Source organism: Dermacentor silvarum, chromosome 1 (genome assembly GCF_013339745.2).
Source record: "Dermacentor silvarum isolate Dsil-2018 chromosome 1, BIME_Dsil_1.4, whole genome shotgun sequence".
Classification (NCBI taxonomy): domain Eukaryota; kingdom Metazoa; phylum Arthropoda; class Arachnida; order Ixodida; family Ixodidae; genus Dermacentor; species Dermacentor silvarum.
The window spans coordinates 187,582,973-187,610,431 of record NC_051154.1 but is presented as its reverse complement, the minus strand read 5'-3'; the positions used below and the strand labels follow the sequence as shown (position 1 = coordinate 187,610,431).

General features: G+C 45.3%; 1 protein-coding gene across 4 annotated transcripts in view; it reads right to left on the bottom strand.

Moving 5' to 3' along the window:
* The window catches only part of LOC119436531 (ecotropic viral integration site 5 ortholog-like), a 241,596-nt gene that overhangs the window by 10,412 nt on the left and 203,725 nt on the right, over nt 1-27,459 (bottom strand). For all 4 annotated transcript variants that reach the window (XR_005189069.2, XM_037703399.2, XM_049658398.1 and 1 more), the window contains 8 exons: nt 22,156-22,209; nt 20,966-21,133; nt 18,076-18,222; nt 14,700-14,849; nt 14,098-14,277; nt 11,317-11,463; nt 11,052-11,147; nt 6,651-6,746 (listed from right to left, as the gene is read on the bottom strand). Coding sequence is in view for 3 of the 4 variants with exons in the window: in XM_037703399.2 (XP_037559327.1) it covers nt 6,651-6,746; nt 11,052-11,147; nt 11,317-11,463; nt 14,098-14,277; nt 14,700-14,849; nt 18,076-18,222; nt 20,966-21,133; nt 22,156-22,209 (1,038 nt within the window). In the remaining variant the exon portion in view is untranslated. The remainder of the gene's footprint in view (nt 1-6,650; nt 6,747-11,051; nt 11,148-11,316; nt 11,464-14,097; nt 14,278-14,699; nt 14,850-18,075; nt 18,223-20,965; nt 21,134-22,155; nt 22,210-27,459) is intronic.

Here is a 27,459-nt window from a genome sequence, read left to right as displayed (position 1 = left end):
CCCGTCGGCGTGTATGGCAAACGGTATTACTGGCACCGCGCCAGGACAGCATGCTTGCCACAGAGTGAAGACTATTGATCCTGATGTAATATTTGAAGCCAGTCAGCCAAGCATAACCAGTTCCGGACATTCAAAAAGCTCATGCTGCTACTTTCAGAATCGCAATAAATTCTGGATGCACTTCGAAAACCAAAACTGAACTGCATTAGAGCGCAATTGTCACGCCTTTAGTAGACACTCACGAGTGACACGGCATTTACACCTCATTGTCGCACAAGCATGAAGCACGTGCTCTTATCAAGCTGTGATCTCAATGAAACACTGGGCTCGCATGCTGCTTTCTTTAGGGCGCAGCGCACAGACTGATCCCGCCTGCTCAAAAGTGCCGATCATCTTGTTCAAGGTCACAATTAATATGCTGTGACCACACTGATGCGTCACTGACAGCATCCTAAATGAGAGGGGAAAAAAAAGTCGCAGTTTCACCTGAAAGTGCTATAGCAATAGCAAAGTATTAGACAACTACACGAAGCAGGGTTTCTAGTTTTATCGGCCGTATAAATTACAGTAAGCATTCACTTACCAATTAAACTAACAAGCATGATGTCATGCACACACGGGCAAACATGAACAGATCTCACTAGATGATCGCAAACACTCGCTGTCACAACGCTGACGGGATGAAGAACAGCAGCAGCAGGCGAATTCCCCTTCATGCTGCTCCTTGCTTCAATGCGAACTAGGTGCGCGATAACACAGCGCACATGAAGCCATGAGGCACCTCGGTTCACCTACACTCTGCCCCCTCCACAGATTAGCACCTCCAAGATAGGGAGCGCGCGGCCGTGCCATGTACAGCCGCGGCCGGACTAGAAGAAGAGACGAGGTAGACGCTGCCTCGTCGCTTTTGCATTGTTATTTTTGAAGTCAAGATTTTAAGATATCCGGAGTCCAGTAGAAACCTTTTGAAGTTAAGGGGTGAAAAACACATGGGTTGACACCATGGCCGGGAAAAAAAAAAGAATTACCTGCCGTGGTTTTAGTGGGTATGATGTAGGGCTGCTATGCACAAGGTTGCGGGATCAAATCCCGGCCACGGCAGTCGCATTTTGATGCAGGGGAAATGTAGAAAACACCTGTGTAGTTAGATTTAGGTGCACGTTAAAGAACCACAGGTGGTACAAATTAATCCGGAACCTCCCCACTACAGCGTGCCTTATAATCAAATGGTGGTTTTGGCACATAAGACCATAATTTAAAAAAATTTCGACTTAAAGGGACACTGAAAGCAAATACGAAGTCTATGTGAACTGTTAAAATACCATTCCCAAAACCTCGCTGCGCTTTTGTGCCAAGGTAAGACTTAGTAGTTTACAAGAAAATTGTGTCTGAAGGGTACACATACCTTTATCGCAATTCAAATCAACCATCCCCAAGTAGAGAGTGGTGACGTTGCATATGCCATCACTGCTCTTTACTGCCGGCGGTGAGTAAAATGACGCCCGACAGACGGCACTACAGTTTTCTGTGCAATACGCAATGACACGGCCATTGAGAAACTGAGCCAAGACAGAATTGGATTCACCGCTGCAGCTGCTCTTGATTAGGGTGGCTAGAACTGGGAGGTGTGAAGAGCACAGGGCATTTCTCTTGCCTAAAAGTAATGCCTTGCGCGATCCCTCCGTTAGGTCGTGGTCTGGTCGCTCGTCGAGATACGCAAGAGGCGTTTGGGTATTCGAGTAAAGCAAGCAAGGAAGTGATTGATAGAACTGGAGTCGTTAGATTCAAAGGTTACTGTTCCACGTGTTTCATGCAAAGCTCCCTTGTTTAGTGTGCCTTTATTGTTAAGGATGCTATATATATATATATATATATATATATATAAAAGAAAGAAAAAAAGAGAAACATAAAATTAGAGGCAGCTTCCCACTAGTGGTGTGAAGACTGGGCAAACAGCGAAGCTGGCGACACCTAGCTATATCTCGGTTCGAGCAAGTTTTTGCGAGGTTATGCTTTGAGACTCGCCTACGTTTTGTGCAAGATCACCCCGGAATCATCGACAGCCCAAGGAGCAACAAACTCTCTGTCATTAAAGTATCGGGATGCTTCTGGATGCTCAAACAATTTTGCTCGGTTTCGTGGGCTCTTAACTCTGGATCCTCTGTAAATCGCCGACATTTCTCCACCGCTTCGGCGGCGCGATACTCCGTATACCACGCATGGCACGGTGACGTCATGACTCGGCAAAGCTAAGGCGAAGTGATGCGGCGTGCGCGATGTCACAGTTCACACAGTTGTGGCGAGGCTCGGCGCAGCAGGGGCGAAAGCGTTGCTAGGCGACGCATGGTGACATCATTGCCAGGCGGAGGTTTTGCGGTGTACACTCGACGGACCATCGTCGAGCTTGAACACCTTCGCTAGTTCACAGGGGTATGTGCCATTGCGCTTGGACCCTTTCTGCAATACCGCGAGGATCGGCCCATATTTTCTGTCGTCATGAAACAAACTTTTGAAAAGCTTAACAGCTCCGCTGTAAAAAAAAAAAAAAGAGCTCAGCGATGTTGTTTTGTGCATCGATGCAATTCAGGGTACAAATCGTTGCCAGAAAAAGTGTTCCTTCTCTGTGTGGGAGCGGGCTATCCTGGGCTGTCAGAGCTCTACAGCAGAATTCCGCTGTGAAGGAATTCCACCATAGAGGATGTTCTGCAGCAAAATGAGGCTTAACAGGAAGGTCTAATGCTAGAGTTCTCATGGAGGCAGCAGAAGTGGGCGTGGAACATAAGCCTACTACACAGAGCAGCTCAGAGATGCTCGCCTTGTGTACTACAATGTAGGCCACTTAACGTAACCGCTTATAGTGCAGGACCGGATATAGTGCGGTCTTTTCAGACTCCCGTTAATTTTCCCATAGCACTACATGTATACACGCATCGTTTATAGTGCAGTTGTGGGAAACGAAATGCCGGTTACAGTGCGGCTGCCTGGGAGTACGGAAGTCAGCGGAGACGGTGAATGCTCCCCTCAAACGGGCGCCCCAAGAAGTGCTCGAGGAAGAAAGAGAGACGAAGTGGAGGAGAAGGGCATGTGGTGCGAACGAACAGCCAGTGAGGCTGAAACCAGAATTTTGAGTGCGAGTCGTGAAATACCACGGCGTGCATAGCGAGCGAGCGCCACGAAACTGCCAACGCCGGCCAACGCTCGCTTTATGATAATGGCAGTAAACGAAACTTCAGGGAGCGGGCGGCGCCGGCACATCACGGCGAAGGAGACCATGGAATGTGAGGGAGGAGGGCGGCAGGGAAGCGGTTTTCGCCTCGGCAACTCCGCCGCTTCGGTGGCTCCCCTCGCCCTCCTCGTAGCTCCCTCACTTTCGACTGTCACCAGTGCGTGCCCGCCGCCGCTCCAGCCCGCCCAGCGCCAGCTCCCCGAAGTTTCATTTTCTGCCGTTATCGGGAAGCGGGCGTTTGCCGGCGTGGGCAGTTTAGTTGGCCGGCCTGGGACAGCGCCGCTTCTTCCCTCTGTGCCATAGCCACAGCGTGCAAGGTCAACACGTGACTAAACAGTAGAGGAAGCATAAAGGAGAAAGCAGGGTTCACCTCCATTTTCTATGCGTGGCTACGGTAGCGTGGCTGAGACGTTGGCACGTACACGCATGTTCCGGCGCAACGCAGAATTGGTGACCTTGCCATTTGAGAGAGGGGGAAATTTCCGCCGCAGTTTCTTTTTTCTTTTTTTTTTGTTTTGTTCGCGCGCGACAATGAGGGGTCTCCTAAGAATTTACTCTATGGCGGTACCGGAGCAATGCCGTCGGAGGCACCGCCGCGCGATTTGGTTCGAATTAACGAGATACGACTGTATAATGAATGCAAATGTTCTAGCCGCATTCCTCGCCTGTCGCATACGCGTGGCGGCTCGGTGCACATGTTTTGCATATGTGCGGGCCTTGAAAATTGCTGTTTTGGTTATACTGCGGTACCGCTTATAGTGTGGATATTCACGACTCCGGCGACTTACGTTATAAGCGGTCTACACTATATATAGCAAGAAACGTGGCAAGTCAGTGGGTTCTCCAATATGCAGGGATGGACAGTGTAGTAGTGGAAGTGTCTACTGACGTATCCAAGGAATGGGATTTTAGAGGGCTTTTGTCTTCTGCAGTCATCAGAGTCACTGTACAACTTGATTAATGCTGTTGAACTAAGCAGGCTAACATATGTTTAGCGCAATGTGCATGCATTCAAAAATTCTAAGCAGCCTATGTACTGCAGGCAGCAGCATGCCACAAACTGGCTGCCAAGCATTGCACAGGCCTAACCTGATTAGTTATTAGTTGTTTTTTTATCACAAGGATTAGGTTACTTTTAAAGGGGTTCAACAAAGCAGCAAGTGAAAAAAATATAATATATATATATATATATATATATATATATATATATATATATATATATAAGGAGGCTGAAGCCTTGCGTATAGCTTAAGGCACCATCCACCACAGAGTGAGATACAGTTGCTGCTAAAGTTATGTTTTATAAAGCCATGAAACAAAGTTCAGTCTCAATTTCTCTACAACATTGAGCATATATACTCGCTCTGCAATTGCAAGACCTTAGGCAGTCAAAGGTGCATTGAGAAAAACAGAATACATAAGTAGACATGATTATTCGCAATAAATGTCAGTGACTACCGCAGTAAGAGTCATTATAATGTCTCGCACGTTAGCGCAGGCTAATTTCAGAGCATTGAAACAATGAAACATTGGTGAAAGATACCACCCTAGCTCCCGCTGGTAGAACCTCAGGCTACTCTCCTTAACTACATTTTGCATTAGTAAAAATCATTTTGTATTAGCAAAGATCATTTTGCATTAGCAAAAATTTCAATAAAAGTGCACCACCTTCAAAATATGCCTTATCAAAAAATGCTTGTATTATAGCTGGATTATTTTGCTGATGTAAGGTTTGCACTGATGCCGTGGTTGGAGGCTCTCCAGTTCTATAGGTGTATATCGTTAAAGGGAAGTATTGTTGTTGAACGTTAATCTAACATACACCCGTGAAAAGCAAGCAACACACAGCACGAGTGCAATGCCAGATGCCGCGAGCAGCTACCACGCCCCCGTGCCCCTGACGACAGCACCACTGTGGCGGGATTGCGCATCTTGGCAAGCTTGGAGCGGCCGGTTTTCACACCTCCCAGTTCTAGCCACCCTATCTTGGTCAAGTGGCGTGGACTGTTCGGGAATCCCGCGACATCACATGGACATAGCATTCTCTGCTACTTGCAGTTCATGCGATTTTTTCAAGCCAGCAAAAAACCAGCACAGCATTACGCGATAATAAAACTACTGAAACGCGAAAGCGTCGGTGGCATAGAGTGGAGAAAACAAAACCTTCTGAACACCTCCGTCATTGTCAAGGGCAACATCAATGAGTTCTTTTGTCTGAAAACCGAATAGAGCTGGAGTAGCATTTTCTTTCGTCTTATAAGGCAATACAATGATATTTTTATTACGAGTGGTTGAGTACTAGGGACAGTATTATAGTGAGGAGTGCCTCCGTCATTGGGCTAGTACTTGACTGTACTGGGGAAGCCTCTAATCGTGTCCTGCATTTACTTCAACTTCTCGATTACTAAAGGTCTGTTTGCGCTAATATTGACGCCTTAGACGTTCTCAAGCACTAATCTATCACTTTAACTTCACTTAATATTTGTCCTTAATGTCCATTTCACCGACATTTCGAGATATCAGCGTTCGAGTTAATGAGGGTTTACTGGCATAATGTAATGTGAGTGATATTCAGACTCAGTTATCACTTAAAAATCATCACAAGCAGCACTACATATATAAAAGGAAGATTATACATAGACTATAATGCCTTTTAAATAAATTGTTTCAAAAAGATTTCATAAGATGATTCAAAATATATACACAAATAAAATTACCCCAAAAGAAAAATTGTGGAAATGCTGTGATAGCAAAATGAAACATTCATCGTATTTAGAAGACTTACATACTCAAAATTCTACCACACACTCTACTCTTGCAGTAAAGAGAGAGAATAGGAACAGCATTACTTTAATATTGGATACAATTCTAATTTGTAGGCTGTTTGAAGCTCTGATCCTCTGCATAACTCAAAGCAGCTGATCTTGAGAGTGCCACATCACTTTTATTTTTTTAAATATGGCCCACAAGAACGGTTAGATCCAGTCAGAGATTCAGGATCTAAGTAATACAATGCACACAAAAGCCATGTCTGCATTTCTTTTTAGATGCACAATGAAGATACTCCAACAGCGATACCCAGGAGGTAAGATAACATGGCACATAATGGCAATCTTTAAATATAGGTAATATCTCGCGTATTAGCTACTCAGACACAACAGATTCTCCCTAAAACAAATATGAACAAACTCTGAAAACTTGTTTTTAAGTCTTACCAGAAGTTGAGCACTAAATATCAAGGAACTACACGAAGGCATCGAAACTGTGAGACAAAAACATTTATTTATTAAAAAATATTTACTATTGATGTCATTACTATTCTTAAAGAGTCAGCTGAACAGAGTTCATCTTAATGAATGCTACTGTATTTCAGAGCCATCTGTGGTTTTACAAAGACAAATCACATGACCAAGAAAGAGCTCACCTCAGCCTTCAAGTCTGACACCTTATCCTGGAGCTCTTTCACTTCTTCAGACTCAGTGCTGCCCCTCAGTTGACCAGCCGTAAGCAGCTCTTGATTCTTGAGGGCATGCATATACAATATATATATATATATCAGACTGAGTGATGTAAGAACAAAAATAGTGCGCAGCAAACAGTACCCTGGGACCCTTACTGTATACACGTTTTGTAATTCTTTTTCTGAATAAAAAAAGAAAAAAAGAAAAGGAAGTTGACTGCTCTGTAATGCGATCTAGTGTGGTCACTTGATGAGAGTGAACAAGGTGCAGCCTGTTATGCCATGTCAAAATGTGTGGGTGAGGGTGAGACAGCAGTTTGTGCTGCTGCTTTCACCAAAGGCACTAGCAAAATTTTTTTTGCTGATGCAGAGGTCTAAACTTTTGCTCACAGCTGTACATTGTCCATGGTCTGCATAGCAGGACGTGTTCAAGCAGTTGCTGTGGCTGTAGTGAATTTTGAGGTGTTTATTTTTGCTATTGCTTCATATTACATGTGTAACCAATGACTGACACCTGAGGAAGTGCTGTACATGTTACCATATTTTTGCGCATATAACCCACCACCATGTATATAACCCACACCTCCAATTACAACAGCCCGGGGAAAAAAAAAAAAAATCTGTGCGTATAATCCGCAAATAACTGCATACAACAACGCTCAAATCTTTGCAAATTGCAAACAGTCTCCACTCGCGGATGCACGACTTGTCCATGTCGTATCTTCGGCCAGCGGATTGGTTCCCCCATCCTTTGGCGATCCAGAGGGCCCGGGCAGTCGCCGAAGGACTCTGTCTACCGGCCCTGACCTGGGTGGAGCCACCGGATTGATTGGCGGGGCCTCCGGCCCCGCTTTAATTCTTTCTCCTCAGGACCTCAATAAAGTTCGTACTCACTCACTGGCGATGCTGACAAAGCTAGATTCACATGCCAGATGTTAACGCAGACACAGGAGTGGGACTGCCCAAAGTCATTTTGGAGCAACTTTTGGAGCAAGTAAAATTGCCTTTGGAGCAGTTTGAAGCAGACAAAATTGCATTTTGGAGCAATTTAGAGCAGATAAAATTTAATTTTGAAGCAGTTTGGTGCAGACCAGTCTGAATTTTAGCGGAATAATGGAATATGGAATGTGGCAGCGCACTTTGAAACCCCGATGGAACACAGAATAAACCATCACGACCGCTGTACTGCAACTGTCTTAAGCAACGTCTTAAGCTGAATTTTGAAGCAGATTACCCTGATACTGAACCGTCCAGTGTACGAAAATTTTGGTAATAGTACCTGTAGATTTTTAATTAGTGGTAGCAATCACAAAAAACATGCATTCTGCAATAGTGAGTCCGAAATTTCGAAAAGTAGCCCAAGACATTTTTTATAAATACATTTTTCTTTAATCTCTTGACAGTGTGGGTGAAGTGCCTGGAAATGCGCTTCACCAACAGACCATAAGGAGAAACCACAGATATGAACTAGCGTGGTTTATTGAAAGTCATTTTGACATGATAGAAATAGTTTTGCCCTGCCGCAAGCCAATCAGAATACAAGGCGGTATAAGCGCGCTTTGTAGCCATAGCGTACTAAAATATGGAAAAATCGGTCAAGCGGCGGCACAGCGCATGCTTTGCTGTAAAGCCGAAAACATCGGTGGCACTATGATCGAACTATATATTCCTGCGCCAACGCTCATGATGATAGTGAAAAATGTTCTCAAATTATGCGGTCAAATAGACGTGGTAACATAATTTCTGGGTCACTGCAGACCCAGGAGCCGCAATAATCTACCCTGAGCTGGTATAACGTAAGACTATTCTAATCTGTTTTTATTCCAAATCCGCCATTTTGACCTATCATGAAGTGCGCATTTCCAGGCACTTCACCCACACTGTCAAGAGATCCGCCATTAGCCCTTCGTGATAGGTCAAAATGGCTCAGACCTCACCCATATGGGCACAAAAACAGATTGGAATAGTTTTATGCTATACTGGCCCAAGGGACGGAGACGTCCGTCCACTGAACCCGCTGCAGTGGGCACCTCCCTAATATCTAGTTCGCTTGCAGCACCCTCAGCCTACTTTTAGTTGTTTTGCGCCTAAGCTAGGGAGCGTCGCGCCGCTTGGCCCACTCAACTGTATTCTAGTACACGCTAAATACAGCCGCCCTGGGCATTTCTACAGCAGCAGCAACAGCCGGAAGTGGCCGCGTAGCTGGCCACTTGCCAGAAGCACCGAAAAGTCCAGTGTTATGAGCGCAAAAATTAAGAGAAACTATGCGAAGGCACCGTTGCACAGTGTGCAGAATGAGAACGTCTGCACTTTTTTTCGAAGAATGAATCCGCTCGCTGATCACGGCCACTGCCGGAGCACACATGCTGAAGCTGTTCTGGCGCAGTGTGGCGCAATTTCAGCCAATTTTCTGTGTGTGGTGCAGTTTGGTGCAGGAGTCCCACCCCTGTGGACGAATCAGTCACATGATATGTGACGTGAATTGGATCACTTCGCAGCTAGCACTCACACGACAGCGGATGACAGCGCAGATGGAGAAGCCCTCGCATGGGCAATGGCGACGTAGCAAACGCGACTTAGCTGCAAATCCCAACGGTAATTTGGCTCACTGCCATATCGCGAAGCGCTACGCTCAGACCGAGGGAGCGTCGTGGGAACGGACGACATATGAGTTTACTGGCGCCGTGTGCACTATTTGCTAACAACTAAACGCAAAATGGCGACCCGTAAAGAGAAGCTAGTTGACATTAAGCGGAAGAAATGGAACTGGGCAGGCCATGAAATACGTAGGATGGATAACCGAAGGACCATTAGGGTTACAGAATGGATACCAAGAGAAGGGAAGTGCAGTCGAGGTCGGCAGAAAACCAGATGGGGCGATGAAGTTAGTAAATTTGCAGGCGCAAGTTGGAATACGCTAGCGCAAGACAGGGGTAATTGGAGATCGCAGGGAGAGGCCTTTGTCCTGCAGTGGACATAAAATATAGGCTGATGATGAGCCATTGCTTAAGCGGGTGATACGCGAATGTTTATGCGTACTTATCATCACGATGACCACCAATAAGGACAATAAATACCTTTGTCAAAATTCTGGGCTGCCTTTGTGCCATGCGCTAAACAGTTTCGCTGGTCATCCACCTTCACAGAGTGGAATGATTGATGAAAAAGAGAAGAAAGGGTGACAATGAAAAAGGGGATAAGGGAACTTCAATACGCAGAGGTGGGGAGAAGGTGAGGTCCCCTGGAGATAACGAAACTGAATGATGGAGAACCTTGCCTTGAGATGTGGCTTCACGGCAGTGCAATGTACGTTGCCGTGAAGCCACACTTCAAGGCGAAATTCGCATATAACCCCCACCCCTATTTCGATGTTAGTTTTTTTTAAATTTTGGTCTGGGTTATATGCACAATAATATGGTACGTAGCACAGTCAAGCTGCTGTAGAGAACATCAACTACTATGACAAGCCTTTACACTCACAACTGCGAGGCAGAAGGCTGGTGACTCCATCGGCACTGGCGTGAACTACAAGTCGCAACGTAGTTGATTGGTACCTTGCTGCCTAACTATTGGTCTCAGATGAAGACAGTTGTTGCAAAGCAAGACTTTTTACAATATCATCATCGCCATCAGCCTATTTTTATGTCCACTGCAGGACAAAGGCCTCTCCCTGCAATCTCCAGCTACCCCTGTCTTGCGCTAGCCGATTCCAATTTATACCTGCGAATTTTCTAATTTCATCACCCCACCTAGTTTTCTGCCGTCCTCGACTGCACTCCCCTTCTTTAGGCACCCATTCTCTAACTCTAATAGGCCACCGGTTATCTACCCTACGCATTACATGGCCTGTCCCGCTCCATTTTTTTCTCTTGATCTCCATTAGAATATCGGTTATTCCCGTTTGCTCTCTGATCCACACCGCTCTCTTCCTGTCTCTTAAAGTTACGCCTAGCATTTTTCGTTCCACTGCTCTTTGTGCTGTCCTTAATTTGCTCTCGAGCTTCTTTGTTAACTTCCAAGTTTACAGTTTCCAACTTCCAAGTTTTTACAATATATGGGGTAGTATAGATCTGCAATTTATGGTCACTTAGAAAGAACACTTACTGATGTTTATTTTTTTTATATTTAAAAATTTTACTGCTTTTCATCCAAAAAATGAAAACTTATTTTACAGTTGTTTTATTACACACCACTATGTAGATGCAATAAAATTTACATGCTAAATACTATATTTCTTATAGTGTAAATTCAGTGGATTTTAGCAGTTTCTAGACTGCATTTCTGTTTGTCCCACCCCCCGCCAACAGTTAGCAACACTGTTACTGGCCAACAGAAATAAGCCAAGCAAGTGACACAAACAAGCACCTTGATCTCAAGAGAAGAGATTTTCTGCTTCATCTCGGCAATGATTTGGGTGTGTTCCACTTCCCGAATCCGAGCGTTCATCCTCTCTTCCTTCATCTACATCAAGCAGAAAAAAGAAATATGTATAAAATGCATAAAACATGACCACCATCTTTCCCGGGTGTGACATGAGAAATCATTTAATCTTGTGCACTTTCCAGTGCTTTTGTTTCTTACAGATCATTCTTTGAATAGGCTTCAACAAGTAAAAGCTAAGAGAACTCGCCTGTGATTCCAAGTTTGTGATCTTGCGTGCCTCATCCTGGACAAGTGAGTGCAACTCACGTTCCTTCTCTGAAACCTTGTCAGACATTTGCTGATACTTTGCAATTTCATCTGCTTGTCGGCGGATTTGGTTCAGGCTGACTTGGTTCTGCAGTAATGGCAACACAATACCAAAAATGCTAAATGCGGTCTTGTTAGTAGTTCCTACTACCAACAAACAATCCTTTTACTAATGAATACCAAATCTGTGTCTTTTACAGCAATTAATAGCGACTACGACAATAACCCTACAACCTTGAAGTTTGGCAAATCTCACCTCGAATTCCTTGAATCTCTTTACACGAAATATTATCTCCACATTACTTTTAGCTTGCCCATGAGAATAAAGTAAACTGCACACAGTGAATTAAGTGCTACAGCAGTGTTACAAATGGTCATCTCTTAAACATATACAGTAGAACCTCGTTCATACGTTTTCAAAAAATCTGCAAAAAATAAACGTACGATCCGGGAAAACGTACGATCCGAATCCAGTAAAAATTGAAGCTGACAAGCCCATATTGAGGTGCAAGGGCAGAAAACATTTATTTCTTGCAAAACATAGTTACAGTCGAATCTCGTTAATTCGAACTGACGGTGTGGTCCCGTCAAAGTTATGTGTATTCCAATGGGCGAGAACGCTCGGTAATTCGAACGCAAAAGCATTTGCGACGGTTAATTCGAACATAACCGCGCACCGAAAATGCTCTCAGCAGCACGCCAAATCACGTGGCGGCGCCTCCGACCGGGATTGCTTCGACACCGCCATAAAGCAAAAGCTTAGGAGAGACCCCTCAACGCCACGTGGAGATATACAAAAGAAAGAAAAAAATAATGCGGCGAAAATTTCACTCTCTCAAATGGCAAGGTCGTCGTTTCCGAGTCGCTCCGGTACACGCGTGTACATGCCGACGTCTCAGCCAACGCTGCGGCTGCGGCGCAGAAGGAAGCAACGCGGAGGCCCAGTCCGGCCAACGAAACTGCCCACGCCGGCCAACGCTCACTTTAACGGCAGAAAACGAAACTTCGGGGAGCGGGCTAAGCTGGCGCTGGGCCGGCGGGAGCGGCGGCGCCACCCCGGCGGCGGGCGCGCACGAAGACAGTCGAAGGTGAGGGAGCTACGAGGGAGTTGAGAGTGAGGGCGAGGGGAGCCACCGAAGCGACGGGGTTGCCGAGGCCAAATGCGCTTCCCTGCCGCACTCCTCCCTCACCTTCTACGGACTCCGCGCGCGTGCGCATCGCCGTGCCGGCGCCGCCCGCTCCCTGAAGTTTCATTCGCTGCCGTTATCTGGATGCTAGAGAGAGAGAGAGAGATTGCGGTTGTGAAGAGGAAGAGGCGCTACCGGGATGCGAGCGTTGGCCGGCGTGGGCAGTTTCGTGGCCCTTGCTCGCAATATGCTTGCGCACCACGATATTTGACGACTCGCACCGTTCGTACGTAGCGCTATGGTGCACAAATACGTTAAAAATAAGTCCTCCTTTTATTTCGAACAAATTTTCGGGCGCCTTACAGTTCGAATTATCGAGATTCGGCTGTATTTTCTGCTGGTGCATCACACCCTTGGACAGGAACAACTCCTTGCACACATTGCAGACCCTTGTCCGCATTTTTGTTGTCTTTCGTGCGAAAGAAGCTTTGTAAGGCCAGCAAGGGCTTCCGCGAAGGTGGCTGGTGGGCGCAAGCCTTTGTTCTCGCCGCCGTCTTCAGGCGCCTCGTCCGCCACCACCTCCACTACGATCTCGGCGAGTCGTAGCGCGCGCGCGCGGCGTCCGCCTGTTTTCACTGTTTAGTAGCTCACGCTGAAGCGAGGGGCGAGGTAGCGCAAAGGTCAATTCGCTCGCCGCTGCTGCCGCGCTTCGTCACTTCGGGCGAACGAGCAATGCAGAGAAGTCGCGGAGGGGGGGGGGGGGGGGGAGAAAATTGAGCACTGCAGGGAAACTGCGCGGCGGCCATCTGCCACTTAGCGCTTCACAAGCACATGAGAGCGGCCTTTTTGCACACCTGAATGATAATTTTTCGCTGCAGAACGTATCATACGACCTCAGTTTGCTGCAATGCTGAACGTTGCTGCCGAATAATCATATTTTCCGGGAACGTATTAACCAGAACGTATTAACACATTCCTCTATGGGCTTATGTTTATTTTTCGTGATTGCGAACGTAGGAGCCAGGTAATCGTATTAAGCGGGAACGTATCAGCGAGGTTCTACTGTAATTATGACTATGCTAATTATCAAACCATTTTGAAATTTTGAAAGTTTCATCTTCAGTTCAACTCTGCTAAATTTTATCTCCCTATCTCTCATAGTCTGCTGATGACAGTATGCACGGAGCGTGACACTCAAATGTTGTTCCCTAGGATACTGCTTTGTTCAGAAAAGACAGTTTTCAAAGAGAAAATTATTGGCACTGCCAATAACAAAGTGCTCTTACACACATGGATGGCAGTTGAGAGAATTTGTGTTTACACAGTGGCTATATGCAACACAATGGACCAATGAAAGGTGTCATTTATGTGTTGCATAAGCAAACGAAAAAAGGACCATGGCAAATGAAACCTGGTAAATTTTTCACAACTATACAGTTCAACCTTTCTCAAATTCTCAAGGAAAAATGCTTTTGGACAGTGCCTCACTGTCATCATTACAGAAGAACTACAAGTAGTACACACCAAAGCCAAGACAAAATCAATCTGGGGCATCGTCAAAATATACACTCATTAAGAATACACATCAAACTCACTTGAGTTTCCAGCTCCATCACTCTTTGACGCAGTTCTCGCAGCTCAGCAGTAGCATCAGCTTCCTTGAGCCGAGCAGTCATCAGTTCTTCCTGAAGCTGGTTCACCTGCGACTTATTTCCACTCCATCGTGATGGCGTCGACTGGTTGTCCAACTGATGGGGATTCTCGGAGCGGTGCTTCTACATAGAGAAATGACAACACTTTGTTCACATTCACACACACTTAGCCCAATATTGCAATAAGTAACACAGCCTGTACACTGAAATATTTTCAGCCATTACATGTGGTTAATTAAACAACAATCAGTTCTATATTTTAGGTATATCAAATGATTAATTCTTGCACTACCAGACATCACGAATCAATTCACAGAGAGCAGTACAAAAGAATTGAACAATCTGGAATTGATACAATGTTGCAAGTATTCAAGGTGTTCTAATTTAGCCCATGGCAGGCAGATAGGTTAGAAATGCAACCTTTACAAGCATTTTCTAAGTTAACACGAGTGACTTGATTGAAATATTTGTCTCTCTACCCTATTTATTAAAGAAAAACATACAGAGGTGTCTCACACAGTGATAATAGGTAATGCCACACATACCTCCCAGGCAGCTTGCAAGTCGGCCACTTTTTGTCGAAGTTCTTTCATGGACAGATTAGCTTCAGCTTCACGCAATTTCACTGCTATCAGTTCTTCCTGTAAATTTGCCACGCTATCATCTGGTGTTGCTTCCCTTAGCCGCTTATTTTCCTAGAAAGAGTGACATACAAGGTAAATAACTCTATTAAAATATAAACTGCTCAACAGAATATGGTTCACTGTACTGGAAAGAGGGAAGAACACAGTAGAAAATACTATACACGTGTGAACATTCGGGATTTGGAAGAAAAAGAGAAAATCTGTTATTAGATTTATATTTAATTTGAGAATATGACACATATTTAGTATTTTCACACTCACAATTGAATATACAAGCACACCAGAGCGACTAGCATGTATAGACCAAAGGCCCATGTACCTGATGATTTTCTGCTGCAAGCTTCAAACACCTGCTACTATACGTCAATCAAAAATGCTTATTTACTATAGCCTCTACTTTGAGTGAGAGAATACTTCCACAACAATCTAACTAAGAACAACGTTAATCTGGGGTATCAGCAGATATATTAGAATAAGCACATATAATCAAACCAGTTTGTTAAAAATGTCACTAAATTTAATGTTTTTCTGTTGTCCTGAACTAAAAATTAACTTTGCTTGAGACCAGATTGTTCGAACTGCAATGACGGAGGATTCTACTACACAGAGTGAACACCGAGAACTCCTCCTCCATGCCCCTATAAAGATGGTCCTTTGTTCTCTATTTCACTCATGAGGAAACAGCATTTGAGTCTTTCAATGAATTGATCATAACTGGATGACTGATGTTAGGCATGACTGTAGCATTACTTTAAGTTGCACTGCTCAATAACTTAAGTGACATTTTTAACCGTGCATCAGCATATAGCCAACCATAGTTTGAATCTGAACTTAGTTAGCTGTGTTGAGTTTTCTTGTTTTATTGTTGTAGTAGTCATGATTTTACTCATTCTGGTAACTTTAAATTGGTTGCTCACTTCAATGCTGCAATGTTCTGGGCAGCTTCATTTCCTACACTGTTTGAGTAAGAAAAATAAGGATAACTGAGGAGCTAAATTTTTAGTAACAATCGTAAAACAAAAAAGAAGCCAACAGAGAATGCATAATATGATTATAGTGAACTATACAATATAATTGAACAATAAAGAAACAGTTTCATTGTCTGTTGGTTTCTTGTGGTTCCTACAGTGTTTTAACAGCGAAGCTGTTTAAGCCAGCTGCAATTTGTGGTGCGTATGAAGAAACTATCGAGAAATAAAAGAACAAACTTTCTTGTTGAGGCGGGATTCGAACCCGCATGCCCACGGCCCCAAGGCAAGCGTAGTAACCACTAGGCTATACAGCCACGCTTGCGGAACACGCATTTATGCGAACCATGTGATTGCGTTCGAGCGTCGTCGTCTTCGTCCACAGCTGGCGCGTTCGCACGCTCGTGCTCTGTGAGGTGAAGAAGAGGTTTTGCGCGCTATGCTAGGGAGAGAGATAAAGAAAATGAGAACGAGAGAGAGACGCATTCACGGAGCGGGTCTGGTGGAACGCGTTGTCGGCATTGCAGCACGATGGAACGCGGTGTCGGTGTTGCAAGCTGTGCTATGCAACGCGCAGTGACGGCCGTAAGTCCGAGACGCGCGAAAAGAAATTATCATCATGAGTAATAAGATGAAAAGTTCGCACGCACTTCCGGAAAATGCTGGGCTACGATCGCCCCTCTTCGCTGTTTCAAGCGTTGCGCAGCCGAGTGCAAGGTTAAGCATTTTTAGTACCCTGAATATTTTATTCTTTCTTTTTAAGAAAGAGAAAATCATTTGGTGTTGAGTGCAATATTCAAAGCCAGTATACTTTTGATACAGTACAATCCACTCAAGGATACCACATATAACATTACATTGTTTATAATGACCTGCTGCTTAAGCAGTATTCAGTTTTTTTCACAGGCTCCATAGAAAAATATACCGCATATGAAAATTTTTTACTGTCTAATGAATGCCAAAGTGTAGTCTCAAAAAGAAGAAAAAGTTATTTGATGTAAATAACATATGAAATGAACTTTCAACAGTAAAGTTCCATGAAGTAAAGAATGTCAACATTAGCTGTAATCATCAGGAACAAGCCACCAAGTGCAATCTGTGATTAGGCATGCAATTTCATGAATTCCATGAATTCCATGGGACTGTCACCAGCAGCTTACATACAACACACACATGCATACACAGAATGCTCGCTTGCTAACTCTGCTTTAGTAGCTCTGCACCCTCTCCAGAAGATCCCACAACAGCACTATTTCCCCAGCAAGCATCAAGGTGTCCACATTACCTAAGCATTAGTAGGCTACTGATACAAGAACATTAGCAGTGTGCATGGTTATCCAATTTAGCCCATCAATGAAATGGCAAGTCACAACTAATCAGCCTTTCGCAAGTAAATATGGACGAATGCCTGCAGTGTGTCTACAGTCAACATCCAATTTTTCGGACTCCCTAGGGGCCGCGAAAACGTCCGAAAAATCGGGCAGTTCGAAAGAACGAATGCATGCCTTTTACTGCCCCCAAGGGCTTAAATCACCACACGCACGTCCGAAATAGCTATGAAGGCCGGCCAGTGCACTTATTAGGCGTATTGTAGCTCATACTGTGCTAGGAGGCGGTGGATGCATGCGCGTGTAATTCAGGAATACAACCGTGTCCCGTGATAACTGCCCCTTCACACTCTTTATATGCTTCACCGCGTAACACTACTGTATTGAGGCGAAGCTGACTTTCGGAAACCGGCATTATGCAACGCGCCATGCTTTCCGAGTTCCAAGACATTGGCGAGGATTACAAATGCGGAGTTTGCGCCATTGCTGACAGCGGCGAATTGTTTAAATGAAAAACACGGCACAGAACAGAAAGAAGCTTGATAGCGAACATCTTAGTAGCTAGGCCACTCGTTGCCGGGGTGGTGGCTACGGCTCCCAGCGGATATGCGTGCAAGAGCGCCGGTTCAAGCAGGCGAGATAATCAAAATGGCGGTGATAGTGGTGGCGTCGATTAATGTTGTTTCGAACCTGTGGTCATGGCAAAAAGTCCGGAAAATCGGACGGCGAAGGTTTTTTGCGTCCGAAATTTCAGACGTTTTTATACATTGACTCTATGGGGTACGTGGCGGTGCCGCGAAGGCGTCCGAATTATCGGGCATGTCCAAAACAACAGGCGTCCAGAAAATCGGTCGTTCACTGTACTAGAGAGCAGCATGTATGGATCACCAAGATGGATAACAGCTTTTTGAAGAGTACAATGGTTGTCCACTTATGCCCCGTGTCACTGGTCACCAAAAGGAGTAGAGTATAACAGAATACCTCTTCAAGCTCGTGTATCCTCTGGCGAAGGCCACGCATAGTCTCTTGGCCCTCGGCTTCACGCAGCTTTACAGCCACCAGTTCATCTTGCAGTGACTTGAGCAGATCCTCTGTCTGGCTGTCCAGTGATGATGGCTGTGTCTGCGCCTGCAATAGAAGAAGCAGTGTCAATGTTAAGTAAACATGCCAAGTCTGGCCATGTGGTCTGTGCATACTGCCTGACCAGAATGAGATACAATTTATACGGACCACAATGCACACTAAGCCGTGTTCTACATTAACTTGTGAAAGAAGGTGGAATGGCTCATGCTTGGAATTGATGAGACGTGTAATGCATGTTCAGCATTTGGTTAACACATGAACTTCAGATTAAAAACTCAAGATTTAACAGTGTTCACATTTCACTGCAGCCTGACACTACTTGGTGTACCTTCATTTACTGTCACTGAATAACTTTCCATAAGCTAAGATATTTTGGTACCTTTGAACAACTTAATGTATTAGGGCAGGAAAAGATAGGCCAAGTTTCTCAGAACCTACATGTACTGCTGAGAGAGAAGCAGATCATGAAGCACAGTCTTCCACGATTCCCAAAGTGCCTTGAAATGTTCACCTAATGACACACACCATTTTCAAAACAGATTTATTTGTGAGCATTTTCATGATCTTCACAGAGTAAGAAAAGTTGTTCAGCTTTCACCACGGCTAAACATTTTCTCTTGATTGGAAGGCCTAATTTCGTGCAACATTAATCACACAGCTGTGCGAGAGTGATTTCTGCAGGGCAACAAGACAAGCACATTTAACAGATGGTCTGTGGCACTAGAAAAAAAAAAAGCTATGGCTAGCTATTTTGCTTTCTTGTCACATTTACAATTAGCAAGAAGCTGACCATTGACATGGTAGGAAAAGAGTGACTAAAACATGCACTTGCTAGAACCTGATGTGTAGAACCCCTCCCCGAAGAATAAATATACAGTATAGACCACTTATAATGTAACCGCTTATAGTGCAGGACTGGATATAACACGGTCTTTTCAGACTCCCATTAATTTTGCCATAGCACTCAATGTATACGCGTATCGCTTATAGTGCAGATGCGGGACACGAGATACCGGTTACAGTGCGGCTGCCTGAAAGTTCGGCAAACGCTCCCCTCAAGCCACAAATACCGTATACTTAAATCTAACGCGCACTTTTTACAGCATAAGCTGTTATGGGCTCACTCCAATAGCTGTTTCGGGTTGCGATGATGCCGGCGGCGGCGGCCGCGTAACCGCTATTGCTGGAAACGCAAAAAAAGTACCCGATTCCCGCCGGGATCGAACCCACACCCGCTGCGTGGGAGCCGGATACTCTATCACTGAGCCATGCAAGCGCTCGCTATCGGGCGCAGAAAATACCCATATATAAGGCAAGCACGCAGGGGGAGACGACTCGAGCCTCCGCCAGTATGGTAGCGCCATCAAGGTAAGATGCCTGCAAGCCTCCGCCAGTATGGTAGCGCCATCTAGGTAAGATGCCTGCAAATGCAGCGACCGCAGGCGCAGACGACAATATGTGATTCAGGCGAGGCGCGCAATCAACGCGCTCCCGAGCTGCCATGCCTCCGCTAGTATGGTGGCGCCATGCAGTTAAGGTGCCTACACAGGCGGCGTGACGGACATGTAAGTTGCAGTTCTAAGGCTTGATCGGGCTCAGCAGACTACTGTGCAGAGAGCATTACAAGCCGCAGCTCGCCGTCGACGCCGGGCAGACAGTTCAGATCGGTCTCGTCAAAACGAGGCAAACTACTGCCGCGAAGACCCTGTTGTGCGTGGTGCCCAAATTGGAGCTACTCTTGAGCCGCTCCACCAGCTCACGCTGTGACTGTGCTGTGTGTGCCGCGCAGGCCTGTGACTTTTTTTTCCGATAAAACAGGCCCAAAAATTGCGTGCACGTTAGAATCGAGTACGGCCCTAAATCTGCGTTACCATATAGCCGTCGGCATTTCCATATGGCCGCCTCGCACGCGCGTTGAGCCTAGCTACCGTAGCTTCCTCCATGTGCTACAGTACACATGCTTAGGCAAAAGTCTACCGTCTGTCTTCACATTCTCTGCATCTGGTCTATCACCATGAAGTACAGAGTTAATCATGATGCCACATTTAAAAGGAAAGTGATTATGTGTGTGGAGACGGACGGAAATCGGGCCGCATCACGGGCGTTCGGAGAGTCCGAAACTTGCGTTCGGGACTGGCGCAAACAGAAGGAGAGGATTTTCGCCAGCAAAGCAATAGCGGAACGGTTTCAGTGGACCGAAGCAGGACGTAATCTGCAACGATCCACTTCGGCGATACGATCGCCTTGGCCCTATCTTGAAAGCAATCTCTGACGGGGAAAGTCCGCGCGCGCCGTGTTTTCGCTGCTTATAGGTCACGTTGAAGCGAGAGGCATGATAGCCCGAAGGTCAATTCGCTCACTGCGCTTCGTCACTCGAGCGTTTTGACTGTTCGTTTCCGCGATCAACGAGGGAGATGTGTTCATGTTTGCTTGTGCGCGCGTGACACTGTGCTTATTAATTTATCTAGTAAGCAAATACGGAACCTAGAGGACGGTGACAGCGACGGCACAAATGTGCCTGGAGTGTCCATTATTGCAATAAAGAAGTTGTTTTGGTTATAGTGTGGTACCGCTTGTAGTGCGGATATTTGCGACTCCGGCGACTTACGTTATAAGCGGTCTACACTGTAGAAGAATATGAAGACAGAAGGAGGGCAGTTTTTTTATCTAGACTGGAAGAGTAGGCAAAGAGTATTTTGATCATGAAAGAAAACAATAAAGAAAAAGAAAAGCCTGAGAAGAAAAAAAAACTGAAAAAAAAAAAAAAAGATCAATGGCAACTATATACCTGGTGAAGCTCCTTGATTTGGTTGTTGGCTTTCTGCAGCTCCTGCTGAACTGTGAGCTCTTGCTGGCGAAGTGCAGCAAGTTCCCGCTTGATGATGTAGTTGTCTTCTGCTTCCTGAGCCCGCACCACCTGGCCTTGTATCAAACGGTCAGCCAGCGCAGAGCTCTCCTGCACAACAATACAACACCATGCCAGTTTTGTCAGGAGTGTCCAGCTACACTTTAGCATTGCTGTGGATTCAACTCGGCAGGCTAATCATGTCCACCTTGTCGTAACAGTGTACTTGGTGATCAAGACACAGAAAGGAAGAACAAATACAGTAGTGACTGTCTCACTCTATTTCCTTAGGGTGTTAAATGTGAGACAACTATAGAAAGTTATAGAAGCTGCAAACCAATAATTTACCACGTCTTTTTATTTTATTGCTTGTTTTTATAATAAAATGAGCATTACTGATTTAAGAGACGTCGACACCTTACACATACCATTCTGGGTTTCACCAAGGCATTCAAATTATATGCTCTAGCACTTCCCAGGTTTACACAGCTGTAACAAAGGGCTATGCACCAATGCATTTGTCACCAATACGTCACTTAGAATACAGCAAGCCTCCATACACTAATCTGCAGACTGCAACATGGGCTCGGAGAGAAGCTGTCCAAAGAAATTGGCAGAAAAAGAAACTACTTCCCACTCCAGCTGCTGGGTCAGGCCTACATCTCACAGACTCTACAAGAGAGCTCCATCAACCTTTCGCCTCTTGCTGCTGAGGTAGGCAGAACACAATCATATCATTGGAATGTTTCAATAATGCCTCAAGAGTCAGGCCCAAAGGCAACATGAGCACTTTCTGCTGCCCCCCTGAAAAACATGGCCAAATCCTAGGCAGGTATCTTTCAATGAAACTGACTGTAACACTTTCCCTAACAAAATGTACCAAGCACAGATGGGCACAAGAAAATGGCTATCAGCCTGTTCAGCTATTTTACAGGTAGCAACTTGAGTGGTTAATGGCAGCAGAACGCCCACTTAGGTCATGCACCAATGCTATCTTTCATTGTCCTTATGCTCCTTGTAGAACTACAGTGAATTGTCCCAAGACAATATCAGTTAAAAAACAATGCCGAACCTTTACTACCCACTATTTAGCATGATAATATAATGCAAAAGAACTTGTTTGTAGGTCTTACCTGCTCAAGGTGTTCTATCCTTTGTCTTAGAAGCCTGTTCTCTGTACGAAGCCTCTGAAGAGTAAAAACAATGCCAGGTTGAGTCAAGAAACTTTTCATCTCCACCAGCAGTAATTCAACTTCCAAGAGCATAAAGATTATAACAAGGATTGACGAATTTAACCTTAACAAGGAAAACACACGCACACTAAATTTCCTCCAGCACTACCAATACATTGCATGAAGAAAAACAGTACGAGATGCTAAGTTGCTTATAACAATGTTAGCAGTATTGGCGTAGCCAGAAATTTATTTCAAAAGGGGGGGGGGGGGGGGGGGGGGGGGGTTCTGCCGACCACTACCACTCCTTCACCTCTTTCTCTCTCTCTCTATATATATATTGAAAAAGGTCGGTCCACCTACCGAAACTGTGGGTAAATAAACCTAAGATAACCGCGAAGTTGTGTTTCTCATTTATATATTATATATGTATAAATGAGAAGCACAACTTATATATATATATATATATATATATATATATATATATATATATATATGAGTATGTGCGTGTGTGCGCATGTATATGTGGGTTGTACACAATGCAAAGACAAACTCCTAGCACTCCCCACACAAGCATGCCTTAACAATGAGGATGCATGTTTCTATGTTGCCGAAACAACACTTTGCTTAACTTCTGACAAAAAGTTTTTCATTGCTAAGGCATGCAGCCACTTCGCATCAAATTATGCTATCACACTTATGTTTAAAAATGATAATACTGAAAATACATATAACATTTCATTTACAAAATGATGTACAGTTAAACCTGGATATAACGAAATTGACAAATTCCCGAAAAACTTCGTTATAAATAGGATTTCGTTATATGCAGATTCGGCACGAAAATTCGAAAAAAGAAACGCTTACAGTATTTACTCGATTCTAACGCGCCCTCGATTGTAACGCGCACCGGTTTTCCGTGACTAAAAGAGAGGAAAAAAATTGTTTACAGTACCGCGCATCTCATACTTTCATACATAAATACAACTATAACTCAAGATTTACTCCCAATACACTAAAGTTGCGATGAACAAAAAAGTCCTAGTTTCGCCCAAAAGGCGAAGCATCGATTGCTAGAGCAAATTTGCAGATAGCTATATGAAGTAAGGATAGTAGATAGGATGGTCAAAGCTACGGGAGCTAGGCTCGAAGTGCGTAGGAGGCGGCCATATTGAAATGCCGATGGCGATCTGGCCAGCTGCAGCAAGCGGCGGGATCAGGTTTGAATGAAGGGAGGGGAAAAGGTCACGCCCGCGGCGGCAAGATCGCTGGGTCGAGGAATGCAGGCCTGGCTCGCGCACGTGCGCTCGCTCTCGCCTCGCAGGCGCCGTGAATTCAAGCGCGCCAAGCGCGACACCGCCGTTTCGCATTCCGTCGCGACAGAGAAGGTGCTTTCGGTTGCTACTCGCGCAAAAATGACAAAATTTGGGGCAAAATCTCTAGGTTCTAGGTGGGAAAAATTAGTTATTTCGAGGGGGTCTCCCGCTGCCACTTCGTTACGTAGAGGTCTCAAATACATGTGCTTCTATGGAGTAATGGCGGGGAATAGAAAAACTTCGTTATATCCAGGAATTCGTTATAGGGAGGTTAGTTATAAGCAGGTTTAACTGTATTTGTACAGTCGCCCATTCAGTGTAGTCAGCGACCTCCATTCCCTTTGCTGGCTCCTGAATCTCAAAGATCCCTCAGGTCATCTGACTCGATGGAGCCTCCGACTGCAAGAATTTGAGGTCACCATCATTCACAAGTAAGGATGCAAACACACCGATGCTGACTGTCTCTCACATGCACCGGTCAGACGTGCCCACACTGACCTTGAAGGGAACGACACCTTTTTTTCTGCCGTATCAGCAACTGACTTGGCTGAAAAACAGCGCGACGACTTGGAGCTCAGCCCTCTCATTGACTACCTGCAAGGGTGCACGTCAAGTCTTCCTCGAAGTTTCACATGCTCGCTAGCCTCCTTTTGTTTCCGGGATGGCGTTCTTTATAAGAACTTTGACCATAGGCAAGCTACATACCTGCTAGTTGTGCTAACCTCGCTTCGCGACAATATTTTACCTGCCTATCATGACAAACTATCGTTCGGTCACCTAGGCTACACATGCACGTTGGAATGAATTCGCCGCTCTTACTACTGGCCACGTCTCGCAAAGACTGTGAAGCAGTACGTTCGCACATGTCATGACTGCCAACGACGTAGGACTTCACCTGTGTGGCCAGCAGGACTGCTACAACCAATAGCAACACTGAAGATGCCATTTCATCAGAATGGTATGTACTTGCTGGCATCATTCCCCACGCCTTCATCTGGAAATTAGTGGATTGTGGTCACTACCGATTACCGAACACGGTACTGCGAATGCTATCAATGTATGTAGCCACTGACCACAAGAACTGGGATGATATCCTTCCTTACATCCCTTTTGCGTACAATACTGCAATTCAAGAAAGTACAGGATTCACCCCTTTCCACTTAGTCCACAATCGAGAGGTCACCACGATGCTCGACACCTTGCTCCTTCCCGGATGCTGTCATGTTCGCCCAGCGGCGCCGTCAACTCGCGCGATGCCATATTCAGTGTCGCCAAACCGCAGACGCACGCCGCTACAACCTTCGCCACCGAGAGGTTACCTCTGTGGGTGTGGACCCCCAATCTAAAAGCGCGGCCGGTCAGTAAAGTTGCTGTACTTTGGTCCCTACAAGGTTGCACGGCGATTCATCAACGTTACCTAAGAAGTTCTCCCAGAAGGCACCTCAAAAAACTCCCGTCGGCTTCCTCAAACTGATGTCGATGTTTCAAGACCCAAACCATATTTTTCGCACCGTGACTCAACCGTCGAGTGACTTTACTACATTGACGACTTAGAGTCGTTCTTTTTGTTGTTGTTCTCTTTTTTGTTCGTTTTTGTTGTGTCCTGCTTCTTTTTTCTTTTCTTTCATTCCTTCTTTCACAGCCGCTTATATTTCGCGTGACGACACATTTCTTTTGTTTATATTGTAACCCTGATTTTTTTTTTTTTACCCTCATATACAGCATCAAGATGATGCTTCTTCAGGAGAGGGGATAGTGGCACATGCCATCACATATGAGCCATCCGCTGTGGCATGTACACGCTTGGGAGTTGGAAGAAGAGAACGTTTTTTTCCTTGTCTGATTCCGGTAAAGACGTGGATTCCTGGCTGTGTCTGTTGTTTCACCCGCGACAATATGATGCAAGTTTCACTCACTTTCGGTGACCTGCTGTCTGACTTGTTTGAAGAGATGTTTGGAAGTAACTTGCGACCATGGTATTGTAGTCATCACGCGAGGCATATTATTATTTGATCACACTCGGGAATTGATGAGGCAGTCAGTCCAAAGCAGGGCCACTTTCTGTTTAGATGCCTTTGACAAGATTACGGCCTCCGTAGTTCGCTGTAAAATAAGGACTAGAAGCACTGAGAAATTTGAAAGTGTCGTGTCTCCTGACACCCGGCTGAAGTTTAGTTAGGATGCGCTCTGAGCAGCAAGCAGCACATGCTACAACAAGGTAGGTGAACCTCGGCTATGCAACGGCCACGAACGTCGGGTGTTAAGCGATCAGACAGTGACGAGACGCTCTCCCTATGTCTATAACTTTCCGCCAACTTAATTCTTGGCGCCTTTTATGCTCGTCAACATCACCCCCCCCCCCTCCTCGTATCCATCGGCCCCCTCCATCAGTCATTGTCACACTCTTAAACATTCACCGGTTTGCTGAACGGCGCGATGCTCCCTAACATTCCTATATTTCTGTTTCTTCACATGGCTGTTTCTTAGCTTCATGGCCCTGTACCCTCCTTGATATATTTTGCCGCGGGTAAACCAGTGTTCTATAGGTCTTTTTTCTTGTCCCATTTTTTGCGCTGTTTTCATTCTTAACAGCGTGTACAAACTAGCCTAACAGCAAGCTTTTCTCAAGTTTACTTACATAATGAAAGTCAGAGACAAGGGAAAGAAAAAAGAAGAAAATAAAAACGGGGGGGTGCTTATTATAAGTTTCTTAGACAAGCAAGTCGCCATACTTTTGGAACGCTTTTCTTCCACGCAGCGTGGTCGACGATTCGGCCAAGTACCAGAAATGAGAAGCTCTTCCAGGACACCAAGGCCTGGTGGGGAGCAGCAATGCCCCCAAGTTTTATGCACGCGTTCGTCCCATCTTTCTCTGTGTGTGTGGAATTTTTAGTGCTGATTCCCCCTTAGCAGCTATGGTTAACACGATCCGAAATGAGGAAGCGGTGTGCCATGAGAGGGGCCGAAATGTTCTGCCAGTTACAGGTGCAGAGCAACACCTTTCTCTTATGTTTCTTTCCGAAAGCGGAGCACTCCTTGCACCCATTTGGCGCCGTGAGTATGGTCCTAAACATAGCTGTCCTAAACATTAAATTCAGGGGAGGGGGGGGGGTTCTACAGCTGAATTTTTTTTCTTCGCCTCTGCTTGCTAGCAGCAAGGTCAGGCTGAGCATCTCTTATCTATGGAGGATCTGATCAGTGGTGCATATTGTGAGCGCAACTGGTGACAGGCTTAAAGCAAGGGCTGGTCGTTCTCCAGAGAAAGGCAAAGTCATCATTCTTTCAACAAAGAAAAATGTGCAGCTTGAGACAGCGTCTTGCATGCTTGTCGATTTTCCCTTAAATAAAGTGTTTCTCTCTCCCTGCTCCCGCAATCGCTATGTGCTTGTCATACTCGATTGGGGAGAGCAGCGACGCAGATGAATATGTGTGTTCACTTCAAAAATGCCTCGACACCGGCCGTGAACGAAGCCGAAGCCCCCAAAAATTTCTGGCATTTTACTAGATACAAAACCCGTTGGCTTGCGCCTCTCTCTATTTTTTTTTATTTGCTTGGGTTGCCACGCGGCACAATGTCAGTATGAAACTCAATATAGGCATGTAGGCCCATTTCATAAAGATACAGCAATAGTGACTTATAAAATGTGTTGTCCATAATCCAACGTTCAGTCTTCAGCTTGATCACCGTTCAATTTCACACCTTTAAGTACACTTTCGCGCCTCTTGCAATGGGCTCTCTTAATTGTCCACTAGCCGGTGTGTCCCGCGCCTGAGAGGTGAAATGTCTGAGTAAATTACTCTTATATTCATTATTGTAAATAGGCCCTCTGTACTTATTTGCTCCCCTCCCCCCCCTGTGCTTCCTCTAATTCTGTTCCCTCTTCATTGCACCAACCCCCTTTCTAGCTAACATTTAGTGCGGCCAGCAATTTTCTTTTTCTTCCAACAA